Genomic DNA, 19,691 nt, shown 5'->3' on the forward strand with positions numbered 1-19,691 from the left:
CTTCACTCATCGACCTTGACATCGCTCACCGATCTAGCTCTTTTCTAATTGTAATTTCACAAAAATGGTAAGTCAGGATCTGTTAGCTTGTGTTTAATCGCATCAATCTTTCGTGCATGTGTATTAACGATGATGAATTTTGTACTTTATGGTATTCTAAATTCTTGTTATATATATTTCTACAAGTTTATATGGTAATTATAAAACGATAGTCGGTTGCTTTCACTTTTTGTCACTACGTATACGATTTTAGTCACTGCAACCGAATTTTATATTATGCAGCTCAGTTTTTTTCAGGAGCCACTTCATTGCTTTATCACTACTTTTATGAGAGCAGTCAATGCCCAGTGGTCTTGCACCCCTGACTTGTACACAACAAGTTGGGTTGCATTTCTCATTAAGGCCGCTAGTGGTGACCAGAAAAAACATCCAATTTTCAATTGCTCTGTCCAACTGGGCACGTCTTCGGTCGTCATGTTTATTTTGTCACTGGGCTGCGACGCAAATCACAGAGCTATTGTTTGTACACCGCTACTCTTAGCACGCGCATGTACACATTCACTTCATATACTTTTTTGGTAGCCGATTGTCGTCTCATATTTGTACTAGCTCACTGCTATTGAATCTCATTTCAGCTGTTTTATCGTTGCCAGGTGAAGGTAAAGACAAGAGATCTACGAGGTAAAGGTAAAAGTGACCTTATCAAGCAGGTCAATGATCTCAAGCAGGTGTGTTAGGAAAATTGCTTTGTTGCTCAAATTAATAAATTCGTCAAAAGCTGAACCATATATAAAAAGGAGCATTTTATTGTTTTTTCTTAAATATTACCCAACTTTTCGTTTTATTGTTAGTGCTGGCTGCGATGACAAATAACAAAATATGACCAGTTATCAAATTATATCATAAGTTGTCATATTCCAAAATTTTCAGTGGATTCAAGAGTTAATGCTAACCATTACATTTACACTAATACATTTGCGTGTCTAAAATATGTATAACATATTTTGTTTGATGATGTTTTGTAAACCAACATATTTTATTATGGTCTTCATTTTGTCAGTAGTGTGGTTGGCAAAGAATATTTCAATCGTTCCTTAACATTGATTGGCAAAATTGATTGGTCCAGTGATGTGCGAAATCTTCATTTTTGAATTGTTTTCTATATTGTCATACTTCTACTATGCTTTCTGAAACTCGCATGTTGGTGCAATTTATTTATATATTAAACAATTAAATATATATTGATTGGTTTCCATACAATTTACCATGCTTTCTAAAAGCAACAAATAAAAGAAAATGTGATTAAAATGTGACATTGAATACACACAATGGCAGCTAACGTTAGCCAAAGAGGGAGAGGTCTCACTACGACATTTGACTTTGACGAGTTTGGATTCTGATGCACCGACTTGAAAGCAAACTTTATTTTACATGACATAATTGAAATTTCTTTGGTGTTCAGTTTTTAATTTCTTCTCGGGAATCAATTTTTCTGTTTTCAGTCTCATGATCAGTCGGTTCTTTTGAGTGATACCTATCTAAGGAAGTTTGCCTTTGTCACCCTTTCAGAAGTTTGCCTTTGTCACCCTTTCAACATGTTGCGAACCCCATTTGGTGTCCTCAAATGGGGTGCATGCACGACCGCTAGCCAACTTGTCCGAATGTCTATTATTATAGTCATGATAGACAGCACAGGCATTTTCATATATTCTGTTGCTGGCTAGCTGTTTGTCTTTTATCCAAAGCATGAACAGTCTTTCCATCTTGTCGTGAGGATCGCTAGGTCGTTTGGAAACTATGGTTAGTCGTTTTGCAGGCTTAATGTCCTTAATATTGTCCTTCTGTTTAATAACTGTGCATATTGTGGATGTATTTCTGTGATATTGGCGAGCCAGTTCAATCACGCATATGCCTTCATATTTTTTTCAATAGTTTCATGTTTAACCCTTTGACCAGGTATTAGCCCCCCCAAAAACAACCGAAATTCTTGTTCATATACATTCATTCACATATGTACTACTAAAAAAATACAACCATGAGCAATTGTCCCTGTATAAAATGCTTGGAAGCAATTTTTTTTGGTAGAGTCAAATGCTATAACTCAGCCATGCGAGCCATCATAGCGATCGTTTTCTCTGTATATTACAAGTATATTAAAAGACCAAAAAAGTTTACATCACTTTTATCATTTGAATTATTTTTATTTTGATCAGACAAAAAATCACTAACGATCGCTGGATCAAGAAATCTTTTATTTTACCGATTAGAAAGTCGAGCCGCTGTTGACTGGTTTTTCCAACTTTTATTCTTTTCCAAGGAGGCGCGACTTTTTTAGCTTTTAGCACAAAGCAACGCCTCTCAGATAATCGTTTCATATTGTAAATCATCGACCGATATCTTGTTGATGATATTTAAAACTTACTAGTGTTCATATCCTTTGTTTAACGCTACTAGGCGACAGCTTTATAAACGTCTACCGAAATGGACATAAATGTTGTTTCCCCACGCAACCGATAAACGACATTCTGGTCATTTCCCCTGCCACAGGGTTAATATCAATTGTTATCATTCGTTTGTTCTTTGCATTATCCATCATTGTACCGTTTGACTTTCGATCTACTACGCACAGTAAGTTTAATTCACTTAATTTCGCACTAATAAACACGCACTAAAAAGCACGTTGCAAAAGTATAACCTGAGCAGTTGAAAAATGCAGAGTGATGCTGTTGTGATAAGATGCCTCTGACATACTTGGCCGCTGACTCGCGTGCTTGTATCTCAAAGGTGGCTCGTATGTTAGTGCTAAAACTTACGAGAAAACGTTTCTCCTATGTTGGGGCACTCGTAAATCGAAGTATGGCAGCAACATATGTTGCCTTTCTCTTTGTGTTTTGTTTTTATGAGTTGATAATTAAATAATATTGTTTAATATGTGAGAGTTGGCTTTTGCAGGAGTTGTCGGTATTGAGGGTGGCAAAAGTGACGGGCGGTGCTGCCAACAAACTTAGTAAGATCAAGCTTGTTCGTAAATCTATCGCCAGAGTTCTAACTGTCATCAACCAAACACAGAAACTCAACATAAGGAAATTTTACAGAGGTACCTGTACACGTTATCATTCAGTTTTTGGAAATTTTATAGCCTGTCGCTGCGTTGCTTATTGGTTAAGGTCTGCATCTTATATGCATTAAAAGCTAGTGGTGTCTCCCATCAAAAAAGAAAACAGGTGAGACTGAATGTTTTTAAAATGCTCGTATTACATTCTCTTTCGCTTCCAAATTAATTTCTTTGCCAGTATATTTGCATATTCAATAAAACCCAATATTTAACAAGGCTGAATATGAATTGTCGTAGCATTCGAATGACACATTCGATAAAAAAATATTTTAATATCAAATTAATCATAAAATTTTACATCAGTTGAGGCCATAAACAATGCTGCAAAACTCTTGCAGAATGAGCTTGGATCCTTTTCGCTACGACTGAGTCTGCCTAAGTCGGACAAGTTAACAATATTATTTCATCTTAGTGCATCATAATTATTAAATAATGAATAATAATCAATAATTAAAAGCAATAACTAAATAATCACTCAGTAGTATTGTCGGTCAATAAAAATCACCCAAAGTCTATTGATTAAATCAGTGAAATCTGTAGCTATATTGAATCTGACACGACCGGTCATTGCTAAGAAGAAATTGCGATAATAATAGTTTTTGCAAAACGAAAATACACTCAGAATGTGCTATAAAAATGTTTCCTATTGGATCAATGCCTGCATATAATTGTTTCATTTCGTTTAACGATGAGTTCAATCTTTTTTTAGGTTTTATACTATTGTCATTTGCGATTGTATTTCATTTCAATTGCCATCAAGTTTTATCGATTGTAATTTTGAAACATCCAGGCAATCTGATCACATCAAACATAGACAACAATCGCAAATGATAGAAAAAATACCAATACTTTGTGATAAAATCTTTAAAAGTTGTGTAAGTACAAATTATTCAGTTCATCATTAAGTACAGATATGATGAACTAATTACTCACTAATCAGAAACACTTTGTTTCTAATAAGTGAGTATCTAACCAAGCGTCTATCGGGTCATTCTACACGTACTACATGGCTCGTGGCAGCAAAACTGTTTTAAGGGACAAATAATAGCAGTTTTTTTTCAAGCTGTTCAACATATTTAACATTGTCATTGTTGGAAAAGTTAATTGTTCTGCCATTCTACTACAAAAAGTAAAAAAAAATCAATATGTCGATTATAAGCGCACCCATTTGGGAGTTGTCTACTCACATCGCAACGATTAAATTTGTTATAATACCTTTTGTATTTAGAAATTTATCTTGGACTGTTTGTAACCAAATCATTGTAATAATTTTTTTCTTGGCTGAGAAAAAAATTAGAGCTGCGAAATTAAGTTGCAGCGAAATTTTACTCTTTATGCTACTCCCGAAAATAAATACTAGCGAGATATAAGTGTCCTAGGGTGCATACATGATGCAAGATTAACGTTGCGGCATATGTATAAAAATGTATAAACTGGTTCTACATGTATATGCTGATGATGAAGTTTTAAATATGCTTGTGTCAACAGCCACTGTTTCCGGTTATATTTTGTAAAGTCTCATTTATAAGGTATATAGAACAAATTTGAAGTTCACATAGTTTTTAGTTGAGGAATATGGATTTCTCTCAGCGCTTCCACCTAGATATTAATCGTGTTCTGAATTGCAGAGGAAACATCCATTTCCCTGGTTTGAATATGAGGTGAACTGACCATAATAACATTTGTGTTGATTGTGACTTTAATTAGTTTTTCACGGTTTTGTATAATTGATTTTAATACTATATATAAGTTATTAGTAGAAGTATTTATTGTTTAGTTTTGAAGCCGTAGATGTCGAAGGGTGGTCAACAGAAGACGTTCTCTTTTACAATTTATGTTTCTAAATCGGATGGTATTAATACATATAGACGTAAATAGGATGGTATTAATACATATAGACGTAACTAGGATGGTATTAATACGTATAGACATAAATAAATAATGAACGAACTAAAACAGATTAACATCTGATGTCAAGGATTCATTGCTATGTGGATGCTTTTGGGTTTTATATGTAAATTTTTACATTTTATTGTGAATCACATCATTGTAGAAGTATCGCAATAATGTATGCTGGTTTTATAATAGAAGTATGGTAATAGTGTATGCTGGTTTTATAATAGAAGTATGGTAATAGTGTATGCTGGTTTTATAATAGAAGTATGGTAATAGTGTATGCTGGTTTTATAATAGATGTATGGTAATAGTGTATGCTGGTTTTATAATAGAAGTATGGTAATAGTGTATGCTGGTTTTATAATAGAAGTATGGTAATAGTGTATGCTGGTTTTATAATAGACGTATGGTAATAGTGTATGCTGGTTTTATAATAGATGTATGGTAATAGTGTATGCTGGTTTTATAATAGATGTATGGTAATAGTGTATGCTGGTTTTATAATAGATGTATGGTAATAGTGTATGCTGGTTTTATAATAGAAGTATGGTAATAGTGTATGCTGGTTTTATAATAGAAGTATAGTAATAGTGTATGCTGGTTTTATAATAGATGTATGGTAATAGTGTATGCTGGTTTTATAATAGATGTATGGTAATAGTGTATGATGGTTTTATAATAGAAGTATGGTAATAGTGTATGCTGGTTTTATAATAGAAGTATGGTAATAATGTATGCTGGTTTTATAATAGAAGTATGGTAATAGTGTATGCTGGTTTTATAATAGAAGTATGGTAATAGTGTATGCTGGTTTTATTATAGACGTATGGTAATAGTGTATGATGGTTTTATAATAGACGTATAGTAATAGTGTATGCTGGTTTTATAATAGACGTATGGTAATAGTGTATGCTGGTTTTATAATAGATGTATGGTAATATCTATCATGTCCATCACTAGCTGAAGGTGTATTGCTAAGGGCTACGCCTAGTTTATCGCTCAGGGTCATACTTTACCATTGCTCATGTGCGTACATCCCGTACACTCACCTTGAAAAATCTTTTGCTAGTCACCTGAAAGCACCACAATCTTATTCGCTGCAATACATGCCTTATTTTTAGAGCCATGTATTATGTATTCTGCTGGCTCTCAACTGATGCATATATATGTCAATTTTTTGAACTATGTTTATTTATTTGCAGGCAAGGCATACAAGCCGAAGGATATTCGCATGAAGAAAACCCGTGCAATGAGACGGCAGCTCACTAAAAAAGAGCTCGGCATTAAAACTGAAAAAACTATGAGGAAGGAGCGTGCATTTCCTCCTAGGCGCTATGCTGTCAAGATGTAATCACATTTTTTCACTGTTCTCATAATAAAAACGTTCAACATCTACTGTGTCTAGTCAAGTTTTTTTTGCAGCACCAACTCGCAAGTATCTTCAAATGTGGTTAACATATTGGCACGAGATTGATCGTGATGGCTTTGTCACACAGGTTCCTATGAAATAATACCAAACATAAATGTTGTCAAAAGAAAGAATTTTGAGCCTTGCATATGTTATTCAAGGCTTGTATAGTAGTTCAGCTGGGTACTAAATAATTTGTGTGACCAAACCAATTTATGACACATCTAGTAGGCTATCATCCAAGCCAATTTATCTTGCAAGTTCGTGACCACCTTCTTTCAGATGTATGAAACTTTCCCTATAGCGTAATTTGAGGGTGCTGATTACAAATCTGATGATTGACTCCAATGCACAATTCCCAGGTCCGACAAATTGATGAAACAAATCTAATGACGAAGGAGTTGTTTTCTCTCAAAACGAGCGTTTTGGTTATTTAATTCCAATCAGATTTCATTCTAAAATTGGAACCGATCAGCCGAGTCAAATTATCGCATTACAGAACTAAGCGTGATGATATCTGTTGTTCGTCTGCGATGGCTTGTGTGGCACTTTAATTAATTTAACGGACTATTCAGCCTCCGTGCTACAGAATTTTGTCCAGCAATGGATGGATCTTGACAAATAATCTGAGAAGACTGTGCTGTAGTCCAGAGTGGAGATTCATTGGTGGTTGGAGCAACTATCCACAATAATTGCTACTCCAGATTAGTTAATAAAAGCAAAGAGGTACTACTCAGAGGTAATTTTAAGTAGCACTACCCAATCCTGCCGAGATCCTGTCATATTGTGTCACGTGTCCGGTTCTCAGTGTATCACTTTCATTCACTTTCACACAGGGTACAGACAAACTCGCTGCAGTTTAGTGAAGAAAACTCGCAAGAGTGGGGTGGGGACAACCCCTAGCTCTAGTTCTCTGCGCTTTAACCAACGCTACAACCTGCTGAACCCAACAGGAGGGAGCTGAAACCAACTCATTTATGCTCTGTTGTACCCAACAGAGTGCGCTGAACTCAACGCTGCTGACTGTACAACCTGCTGAAACCAACAGGAGGGAGCTGAACCCAACTCACTTCCGTTCTGCTGAAACCAACAGAGTGCGCTGAAACCAACGCTGCCAACTGTACAACCTGCCGAACCCAACAGGAGGGAGCTGAAACCAACTCACTTGTGCTCCGCTGAACCCAACAGAGTGCGCTGAACCCAACGCTGCTGACTGTACAACCTGCTGAAACCAACAGGCGGGAGCTGAAACCAACTCACTTCCAATTTGCTGAAACCAACAGAGTGCGCTGAAACCAACGTTGTAACCTGCTGAAACCAACAGGAGAGAACACAACTCTTGTAAGGATAATTATTTAATTATCCTATTTATTTGTAGTCATTTTGTGTGATCTTGCTGTTAGTGACGATTATAAACGATATTTCTCCAACAATAACGACTTTATTATAGTAATACTAATCATGCATCCAATTCAAGAGTCCCACCCAAGCTGAACTGCCTAAAAATTAGTGGCAGTATTTATATTACATAAGCGATTGGCCTAGAGATTGACGGTTATCGTTCAAACCGACCAATCATATAGTCTTGCTGACTGCCGAGTTTCTAAGAATTTTCACATACAGAACAATAAAAAATTATTGTTAAACAATGAGCCATTGTACCGCAACAATCTGAACACTAACAAAAAGCCCAGAAAATTCTACATATACTGGGTAGCGAACAGTAATTGTAAAAAAACAATAAGACATTTCGATAACGAAAAGGGCTAATTACAAAATCTTATCTCGAGAAAACGTAGAACAAAAACGGAAACAATATTGTTTAAGTAATCTTAAACCTCTAACAATTAATTATAACAGAAACTTAGAATATTCTGACATGTAACCATGAACATAAAAAATGTTTTCCTATGAGTGAACGGTAAGAAATAAATTATAGAAGATTGCTCACTGTGTAACAGCCTTAATAAATGGCGTCTGTTATCTTTTCTAGGTCAACCACTATCCCAGAAGTCTCTTCTCTATATATATATTGGCTACGTCACCTTTTCCCTTTGATCAGTTTACCATGTTTTTCTGCGCCGGGTGTCCAGAGCGCCTTGATGAGCCTGACGTCCATGGGACCGATAGCATCCAAATAAGACAACTCTTCGGAGTTTTTCCCCCACGGTCTTTTTCATGGCCACCACTCCTTTCATAGAGTTTGTTCTTTAGAATATCTCGCTTTATTTTTACGTTTACAGCATAAGTCCTTGAAAAGTTAGATAAAAAAATTTTTTCCCAATAAATAATAATAGTTTTTATCAAAAAATGCCATTCACTTTTCCAGCATTAATTGGGTTACCTTCACAGTAAGTTTGATTTGGCTTGTGAATGCATGTTATGTCCATGTTTTGTCATGTGGTGTGAAAAATTATCTTTCTTTTTTACCACAGTTCTCAGTGGCAGATGGCCCAGGAGACATTTCGGTATTCCCTCTGCCAAAAAAAAGTAAGCCCGTACTGCAGAGAGTATGTGTGATCTGCGAGAAACACACCTTATACATGTACTTGTCTGCAAAATCGAAGACAGTACTTGACAAACTCATGCGAGTTAAAACTGTTCATGCAGGTGAGTTATTTGGGCTAATAGTCATGAAAAACAGAATGCACTCAGAAGTTTAGCGAGGTTGTGTTTTCTCATATCATGGATTATAAATTCAAAACATTGTACTGTTACACAAAGACATGTCATATGCTTTATGCTCTGTAGGTGGTCTAAAAGATGCAGCAAGACAGAAGCAAGATAACCTCATACTTATGCACTTTGTCAAAGATCCTATTGCTTCAGAGATGCATTATCACAAGAAATGCCACAAAGATTATACCTACATCTCCGCTGCTGAAAGAAAATGGTATGGCAGATTTCACATCATTCATTCAAGTTCAATAAAATGCGCATGCCAAAGTTTAATTCTGGTAAAACTTGAGCCATGTTGTAGCGATTTTATGTATCCTTCCATTGATTTGTTAAGTCTTATCTTGTAAAATGAATCTATGATAACCGGAAGGTGTTACGTTGTAATTAATAATTATTGTCTTTTAGCATGAAATAAGCATACAGGTATATTATATGTCACTATGTGAAACTAATTGTGTGTTTGTGATGATTGTGAATAACATTAACCTGCTAACAAGTCACAATCTATCAGTTTCCATATTTTCCTTCAAATAATGATTTAAAAAATCGTGTGATTTGGCACCATTCCTGTGACCATCTAAATATTTGGTGGGCTGTGCTGTGTTCTTATTATTATGGGCTAAAGGATAGTAATGTTCACTGAATATGACTGGCTCGCAAATCATATGATTTGATGTGTTATTGCGTAATATAATTCTCACATTCCCTTTTTTTGTTTTGCATTGATACTCAGCAGCATGATATGGGAGAAGGAAGTAATCACCTGCCTCAAGAATTTTGCTTAGAAATTGACTGAGAGCCATCTCAGGGAAGGAACATTAATTTGCACACAGTTACAGTTACTGTTTTAGAAATCGGCAGATCAAGTCCAAGCTTGTGCAGAAGTATGATAACCTCATTTTTGAAAAATCTATGAGATGCAATGAGAGGGAGATCGTCTACTGTAAAGATGCAAAGATGATACAGTCAATACTGAGCGAGAGCTCTTCTGCCGAGGATTCTGAATCAGAATAGGTGACAATCCGCCAAATATGCAGATATGTTTCCGCACCGAAATTGGCTTATAGACTTTTTAACAGACTTTTGTATGATCTCTATTTATATTAGTATATTTTGCTAATTTTAAATATTTAATGGTTAAATAAATTAATTGCAAATAGCTGAGATACAAAAGTCTGTTAGCCATATGTGGTGCATAAAAATACCTCCCCTTTCAGTGCAGCTGGTGCGGTACGTCTTGTGACAAGCTGTTGTGTTGCTCACCCGCTCGACGGGGGAACGACTCTGCAAAAACAACAGTTTGTCAAGACAGGCTAGTGTTATGCAACAGACTCCTGAACAGCGGGCTGATAGCGTATTTGCGCGTCTCGGAGCTCTCCACTAACTCAGAAAAGTCAAGAATAAACATTCACTTCCAGGGATAGATCCATTTCTAACTTATTTTTCGCATCATTTTTGAAATCATTTGTTTACAATATGTCAGTGTTGCAAGAGTCATGCAGTATTTGTGATTTTTGAAACATTTGTCTTCATGAATATACACCGAACTGCTAAGAATGATAGCGTTATTTTTTATACTATAGCACATATTATTCTGATTTTTGGTATAATTTAAAAAATTCCAGTCAGCAATATGTGCTACTATATAAATGTAACATAAAGCAGATCAGCATTTCTTTTTTCGGCAGTGAGGGTATTATAAAAATCTATACAAAAATACAAGCTTTAAACATGTACAAGTAAAGCAATGAAAATAGACAAATTACTTTTATAGATTAAAGAGCAGGCTGTAGTCTGTGACTCAGTTGAATGTCTTTCACCATGACTGTTACCCTTTTCGCGTGAGCAGCACATATTTTCGCTTCTTGGAACATACCCGTTAGGTATGCCTCGCTTGCCTAGAAAAAGTCGTAACAGGTATATAAAAACTTTATAAAAATACACAGACTGATCTTTAGTGGGCCAGATCTAAGGAATAAGTTCATCCTAGCCTTTACATGGCAACTAATAGCTAAAGATTGTTGCGATGTAAAGTCCGAATAATAAATGTTCTGGTTACTATAGATACCGGTAAGTGTGAAATAATGGGTAGTGAGCTGTACAACAGCAGCCATACGGACTACACACACTAGCTAATACAGTATAATAAGCTTTTACTTGATACACATTTATATTACACATCAAATGGAGAGCAAATTAGTTATTCTGAGGCTTCAGTTAAAAACCCGAGAAGGATGCCCTGCTAATCCGTGGTGCACTTAACTGTTAAAGGTAAAAGGAACACTGCCTAATTAGGAATGGTAGCGCTGGCATGTATATCATGTTTCTGTCCGCAATGAGAAACCATAAAAAGGTTGTCTATTACTGCGGGCTAACTTGGTGAGTTGAATAAAATCGAGAATATGATGAATTTTAACATCAGCCGGTCGCTATACAAACATTGACTGTATCAACATATTTACTACAACGCTAGAACCATTAGTTTGATTGGCTTGCTTGGGAGGCCAGAGGAGAGTTGAAATATACGGTACCTTGTCATGGTTGATATTATGCAAATGCCGAAAATATGTGTTGAAAAAATTAAATTTTTTAAATAAATTGGCACTTTGTAGAAAATAAGGGCTAGGCAAGAAACAGCTTGATTTTTATTGTTTATGTAACTGTTTATGTTACTTTTTAAGAACTGCAAGAGTTGGTTACACTTGACAAGAGTAGACCTGGTGCATAGACCTGGAGAACAGACCATAGTGCAAGCCATAGATATAGTAAACCCTAGATATGCGAATAATCAAAACAAGTGAGGCCTATAATTAGCATGACGCAACGTCATGGTGATGTGCACCGCGAATCAGCTGATCTATTAACTCTTATTGACTTACCACTAAAAACTGCTCAATTTTTCCATAGTTTGTGCATCTGAGACTGCATATTTTATTGAAAATATGTAAAACTTATATACAGTAAAACTTCAACTTACGAGTGCCCTAACGTACGAGAAACTTGAGGTACGAGCCAGCTTTTAAACAAGTTTTAGCACTAACATACGAGCCATGTTTGAGATACGCGCACATGAGTCAGTTGCAAAGTATGTCGGAGGTGTTTTATGAAAACAACATCACTCTGTATTTTTCAACTGCTCAGATTATACTTTGTACCATGTTTTTTGTGCGCGATTTTCAGTGCAGAATTATGTGAATTAAAAGTACCGTGCGTAGACCGAAAGTTTGCCAGTAAAAGGATAGATAATGCAAAGAAAAAGCGAATGATAACAATTGTTATTAAACGGAAAATTATTGAAAAATATGTATGCGTGATTGAGCCAGCTCAGCAATATTACAGAAATACATCCACAATTATTAAACACAAGGATTATATTCAAGGCATTTAGTTTGCAAAAGAACTAACCATAGTTTCTAAACGACGCGGCGATCTTCACCACCGCTGATGGAAAGACCGCTCAGGCATTGGATATAAGATAAACAATTGGCCGGTGACAGCGTAACTGAAACGACGCTATTTGAAAAGGCCGTTTTGCTATCCATCAAAACTATAAAAATAGACATTCGGACAAGTTGGCTAGTGGTCGTGCATTAAACCTTTGTGACGACAGCTGGGTTCGTCCTAATCGCGACATGTTGAAAGGGCGACAAAGGCAGATGACCTTAGATAGGTTCATCTTAAGACGGCCGGCCAGTCGTGAAAGTGAAACAAAGGAAAAATTAGCTAACTAGCGAGAAACTTCAAACTATGAACGCCGAAGAAATTTTAATTACGTTAAGTTAAAAATGGAAGTTTGCTTTTAGGTTTGCTTCTAAGTTTGTCTTTTAAGAATTTGATAAAATCCAAATTTATCAAAGTCAACTGTTGTAATGAAGGATAACTTATATATCTCTCTCTGGCAAATGCTAGCGTTAGCTGCTATTGTACGTATTTAATTTTACATTTTAATTAATCACATTTCCTTGCATTATTTTTTATATATTGCTTTTTGAAAGCATGTGGTAAGTTAGGACAATAACCAACATGTTCTTTCTGTTACAATATATTGTTTTGAGTGTTTTATTTGCATTTTTAGAGTATGGAAACCAATCAATATATATTTAATTGTTCTATATATAAATAAATTGCACCAACATGCGAGTAAATTGACATACGAGCTCAGTCTCTGAATGCATTAAGCTCGTAAGTCGAAGTATGACTGTAATGACTTTGGATGAGAAAGGCAAGAATCTTACACACATGGTAATGAATAATACCAATGATTTAGAAGCTTCTATATCATTGATAATCCAAAGAGTGACCAAATAGAAGTTAAACTAATAACAAACTGATGAATCAAACGAGATTTAGAAGCAGTTACGCTGGACCACTGTATTAGACACCCATTAGACATGACTGAAAATAACTAGACGAGATAGTTTTTGTCTAAGGTTGGTTGAACTAGATTCCTGCTTTGAAGCAGCATAGTGTATTCTGATTTTAGTATAGCGATTTACTATAGTTTTGAGTAGAATGTTGGCATGCACTGTACATGTAAAACCTTGATTGAGGTTATGTAATAAGACATATATGTGATTGTCTGTGATGTTGCTTGTTTGAAAGCTCTCTGTGTGATACCATAGCTCTCCATGTGTGAACGTAGGCACTTTTCTGCGACAATACATATTAGGCCTATCAATCTGGTCACCAATCCTCCTCTGTTTTTAACTGAGATTAGGGTTATGTCATCACTATTTCTACTTCCCACTACTTCTACATCGGTCAAGAACTTGATACACTCATTACATTTGAGTTAGAAAAGAATCCTCATCACCGAACTCCTCATCTTCACCTTCCTCAGCTTTTGTCTCTTCTTTCTTTTTCTTTCTAGCCAGAGAATGTAGCAGGAGTTGGCCAGGTTTTTCAGCCCTGCTCACATCCAGATCAATACAGTTAGCATTGGGACGGTGTGATATCTGCTTTTATGAGCAGTGCTCGAAGTGCAGATCTAAAGCACTGCACATCCGGGTTATTGTTATAGCCACCCTTAGATCGTATTGTGGAAAATAGAATCTCAATGTGATCCTGGTTGATCTTAAAGGTTAGGAGGTAGTTGATGTAAGGGTAGTTGCTGAAAAGATATTGAGCAATGCCATGTACAGATTTGGCTGCTGACTCAAAACCAATGACGAAATGATGATGATTTTCCTATTATTTTCCACTAGAATCTTTCAGCTTGGTGTCTTTAATCGGCATAGATGGCTTATGACATTGTTGAGAACTTCTTGTTTTGAGTTGAAGTTCTGTCTTGTTATGGGCAATTGAGGAAATACCTGGGGTGTTGTGGTCTCTTCTGATGACATTTCACTAAGAATTTGGTCTTATTGTTACGTTTATGACTTAAAAACTAGCATGCCAAGCGTGCTTCCACTACTAAACTTATTGCTCAATTGAAGGCTTTAATGCTGTGATGCACATCACTACGACGTAACGTCGTGAAAACAACAGCCAATTATAGGCCTCACTTTTACTCCATTGTAATGATAGCTATTCGCCAATCTAGGGTTTACTATATCTATGGTGCAAGCTATGGACAAATAGATGACCGATGAGAATTGGCCCTATTGGAATAAAGGCCATGACATTTGCTTTCCCTACGATACCAACAATCCAAAAGGATAAATGTTTGCTATATACATGTTCGTAGGAGGCCTTAAATGATAATGATTTTTTAATTGATTGAGAGTGAATCTCCAACATAAATGATGCAATGAAAGTTCCGCTTCAACGAAACCGGCCAATTTGACTGATCACTTGCGCATAGCATAAAAACCCGACACAACACCGCTTAAAACAAACTGCTTAGCTTAAAACTGGTTCCCATTGAGTGAGGCCAGTTTGGTCCTCTTTCTTAATTAACACCCAGATAAAAGGTGACCCCATTTAACTATGAGAGGACTTCACGTTTGCTGTCGACTAGTACAACTGCTACAATAACAATATGTTTCATAAGGAAATACTCTAGATTAAAATATAAAGTTATCTGCCCTGTAACCATATTCGTGAAATGCATAGACTTCACCACAGACAGACTTTGAAGTTGGAAAAATTTGATGCTACATTTGATCAGAGCTGAACAAAGTTCGAGGATTTTCAGGAAATTCAAATGAGTTGGTGTTAACCAGTATATCATACATAGTATTATGACGTACATGTAATTGGTATTTGCCAGAGATAGGGGTAGCGCGTGTGCTGCGCATTAGCTGTACAATGCCATATTGAGACCACCTGTGCGTAGTTAAGAATTGTCTCACCTTACCTCTTGTAATGCACAAATAGCAGTTGCGTTCCACCACAGGTGCGTGTATTGTAATCTTTGAGCTATCTCACGCACCTACAAAAAATACAACGAGGAAGTGGTCTTATAGCAATAGAGCAGCAACACAGACATTGTATACTGCAACATACCAAATCAATTTGGCTGCAAATTGGAATTTGTTAAATTCCTTACTTAAATTAACCGGCCAACTACAAGCACTGGCCTTAATATGGACAAATGCTTAGTAGTAATAATATAATTAAGTAATCAACAAGACGAAAAGATGGTTTTGTATGAATACACCTTTGCTCCAAAAGCACAGTGTACAAACTTTGTATATGCTAGTCTTTAAAGTTTTTTTGTGTGTTGTACTTACTGCTTGTAGTACTAGCACATATCAAATGAGAAAACGGCAACTTTAAGCAGATAAGCGTATAAGCAGATTAGTCGATTCTTCTAGTTTTCGAATTTTATGTCTCGCTCTTCCACCTGGGCGGAAGCGGCGCCGGGCTTTTACTGGCTGATCTGCAACGGTTAGGTGTGAATACCAATACAACGCGTTAATAGGTAACATACATGAAAGTCATGTAATGGAGGACAGAATATAAGCTAAAGAAAGATCAATCACCTCTAGTTTTATCTCGACCCGCTTCGCTCTTACGAGGAGATTCGCTACTTTGTCGGCGCTGCAGATTTTTTGCCTTCTTCCGACACATGCTGATGGGTGTATTTCAATTCGATCCTGCAAATATTGTAATACATTGTGCATCAGCACTTTAACACCAAACAATGTGAAGCTTTAAACAGTAATCAAATGGTAGTTTGCTTGTTTCATTACACAAGCTCTAGGCTTATGGTAGCTAAAATCAAGTAGTCTGCAGATACTAGACTTAAAAAACCCACAATACTTCTGTATCACTACATAGATTCTTATTTGCTAATATGACAGTGCCTTTTCACCAATTGAACACAAGTCAGTAACCTTTCACATATAATCAAAATGTATAATGGAAATAATTAAATATTATTGAGCGTAGCATAAAAATGTAGGGTACTAATACAAAGATGGTTTTCAACAACACTGACTAGCAGGGTTGGAAAAAACCATGGTTTTTATGAAAAAACCGAAAAACCAGGTTTTTTTGGTTTAAACCGGTTTTAATATTTTTACTAAAGTTTTGCAATTTTAAGTTTAATTAACATCACTTAATATAGCTGCATGATTAAGTATTGAACATACATACAGTATGTGGAATCATCTGTTAAAGATGGTACTGTGGGAGTTGTTATGGAAAAAAAGGAGAGAAAACATGGAAATTTCGGAATGAATCTTTAATCAAACATGATCGATGAAATACAGAGCAGAAATCTTATCACATAAAGTGGCTATTTTACATATAGTTCCATGTATTAGTAGAAATTTTAATCCAAGTGATTAGTCATGTGGTAGTGTAGAGCAGAGCGTAATGCAGATGCATTGCTAGTGTTTGGAGCAGCGGCAGATGACTCAACTTCTATCACCTGAATACTAGCATCACTGTCTAAGTTGGTGTCGTCAGCTTGACATTATACATGTACTACATGAGCTTTAAGCCTATTTGCGTGACCTCGCGTTACCACAGCACACCTATTACATTTTGCCTTAGAACCTTTGCCTTTTGCAGTTCGAGTGAAAAACTGTCAAATGGAATCCTGTGTGCGAGGTGTGTTGGAAATTTAAAACACAACTTTTAAAAACACAAAAAGCTTGATAAACTGAATTCTAACGATCCAACTACTTGGGCTTGTGCCCAATAAATAAAATATTGGTTTGCAAACTTAAAACTTTTGCCCAAAAGGAATTTATATTTTAATTTCTAAGTAAAAGGAATCTTTCCTCACTGGCCAGACTTGAGAAAGTATTCATTCTTTATTAGAGACCATGATTGGATTAGCATATTTCACATGATTTTTATATTTCATCATTAAAGAGGTCATTATATCACTTGATAAAAGCAATTGAAAATGAAATTCGCTAATTTATTGTTGTGCTAGGATTACATGTAGTTTTAACTTGAGCTCTGCCATCAATTTACTAATGTGTCCTAAATAAACTTCTACAGCTGATAATTACATATAATTGCATTTCTATCGCACATAAACCACTACGAGCTTAAAATATTGTTTTAAAGAAAATGGAAAAAACCATAAAAACCGGGTTTTTTCGACTGGTTCAAACCGAGCCAACCTTGCTGGCCAGTCCATTTAGTCTACAAAGTGTATCAGCTCATTGCTGTGAAATCCCAATCCTTTTCAGAAAATTAACTTCAACTAGATAACAATAAACTTCTGTCTTCCACAACGTAAAGCAAAAATACCTGAACTGGTTTACTTCTAAAATGGGAAAAAGAGTGATGCTGAAGTCTATTGATGTCATCAGTATATCCCTATTAGTTTAACTGAATCGTGCATGCCTCATCTTTCAATAGCCAACTAGTTGCATCATAAATAGAGTTGCCCCGATTTTGGTATCGGAATCGGTATCGGTGCCGATATGAGTGTCAAGTATCTGAATCGGTATCGGCCGATCTTTTTTTAAAAAATCTGAACCTGCCGATACTTTTTACAGATCAACCATTTAGCAGAAAACTGTATTTTAACCTGCTATACTAATAAAAATTCATCAGCTGTAAGCTTCTTACTTTTACTTAATGAATTTCAGGCCTGCCACACAATTTATTTTATGTCTATAGCCTGATCAACACAGCGAAGGAAACTTTTTAGCCAGAACGTAAACAAAAAGTGTGGTATTTTCCAATTACAGCGATAGGTTTTATTGCAAGCAATCACGAACAAGATAACAAAAATGGGAAACAAAAACACAGTGTAATATTTCTATTTACTAGCATTACGAAAGTAATTTAAACAGTCGACGCATAAAGTTATCTATCACTCTCTTCATCCTGACGATACAATGCATCGTTTGTATTGTACAAAAAACGGTAACCCCAGTGGCGTATCGGTATGTAGCCTGTCCTCCAACATCTGTTGCAAGAGAATCCCCCTTCAGGACGCTTGGCTACATTGATAATGATGGAAGAAAAGAGACGTCTCACTGAGATAATTGAATCACTAACGGTTTTTAAAGGAAACATTGATTTGCTATAAACTTGTACAGGCACAGCAGTTCATCTAACAATAGAAGAGGGACTTCGTTATCACAGATAGAACTGTACCACTAACAGTAATTACCTTTATTTACAAATTACAAGAAACATGGACTGTTTTGTTACTACATGCACGGTATGTCAGTATGTGAATATGTATACATTTTTTTCCATAAATGCAAACAAATAAATACAATAATATTCATGTTTTCTTTGCATTATGTTTGTACTTGCATAATAAAATGAGCTACTATCTATGCAACACAAAAGATCTGAATCGGATTATTTTTCAATTAGGATCGGTATACCGGATCGGTATCTGAATCGGCTGGTGAATTTAGAATCGGTGCATCTCTAATCATAAATCTAAAAGACTTCTCAAGTAAAAACAGATTTTACCATATTAATACCCTAATGTGTTTCGAGGTACCTCCGTAAGTCAGACTGATATAAATTACAAATACACTAGATGAATGCCCGGCGTTAAAATAAATAAAAAAAAACATTTTTGAACAGAAAAGTTATTCGTATTCAAAATATACAACCTTCACCATTCAACTTTTAAACTTCATATCATGAAGATAATGTTTTGTACTTGTTTTTAACTAGGTAATATTGTTATTGCAGGACCACATTGTGGAATGCTCGAGTCGTGGTGTGAAAAGAAAGAGCCATGTAAGAATGGCGTGACATGTAAAAATGGCGCGACATGCGGACAGAGACATGTGTACATCTACGACAGCGAGTGCGCACCACGCTGGTCAGGAGTTGTGTGTGACATCGCGCAGAGGAGCTGCGAGTACGTGGCTAACAGGAAACAAGTATCTGTTGATGAGGTATGGCTATACCGTACTGTCAAGCATAGAGTTATTCATCTCTGCAATAGAGTTACTCTTTGTGTGCTAGAAAGTTACTCAGCAGTAGAGTTACTCACCTACAAATAGACTTACTTATAAATACATTTACTCACTTATAAATAGAGCTACTCATCTTCACATGGAGTTACTCATTTATGCAGTCACTGTACACAGTTGTCCCACCAATGTACAATGCAATACAAAGTTACTCATTTATATATATAGAGTTACTCACCTGTAAACTGATTCACTTGTCTATGAATAGATTAATTGACGTACAAATAGTATAGTT

The 19,691-nt window shown here is 35.9% G+C and overlaps 1 protein-coding gene across 1 annotated transcript; it reads left to right on the forward strand.

Moving 5' to 3' along the window:
* LOC137398552 (large ribosomal subunit protein uL29-like) lies at positions 1–6,403 on the forward strand. The gene is made up of 4 exons (XM_068084680.1): positions 1–67; positions 654–728; positions 2,953–3,097; positions 6,214–6,403. The coding sequence occupies exons 1-4, from the start codon at positions 65–67 to the stop codon at positions 6,360–6,362; spliced, it is 372 nt and encodes a 123-aa protein (XP_067940781.1). The 5' UTR covers positions 1–64; the 3' UTR covers positions 6,363–6,403.
* The last annotated feature ends 13,288 nt before the right edge of the window (positions 6,404–19,691 follow it).

This window comes from Watersipora subatra, chromosome 6 (genome assembly GCF_963576615.1).
Source record: "Watersipora subatra chromosome 6, tzWatSuba1.1, whole genome shotgun sequence".
Classification (NCBI taxonomy): domain Eukaryota; kingdom Metazoa; phylum Bryozoa; class Gymnolaemata; order Cheilostomatida; family Watersiporidae; genus Watersipora; species Watersipora subatra.

Excerpts from the sequence above, each read along its gene's own strand:
- LOC137398552 (XM_068084680.1), top strand. Across the intron at positions 729-2,952 it reads AGGTCAATGATCTCAAGCAG|GAGTTGTCGGTATTGAGGGT; the intron begins GTGTGTTAGGAA and ends TGGCTTTTGCAG. Across the intron at positions 3,098-6,213 it reads CATAAGGAAATTTTACAGAG|GCAAGGCATACAAGCCGAAG; the intron begins GTACCTGTACAC and ends ATTTATTTGCAG.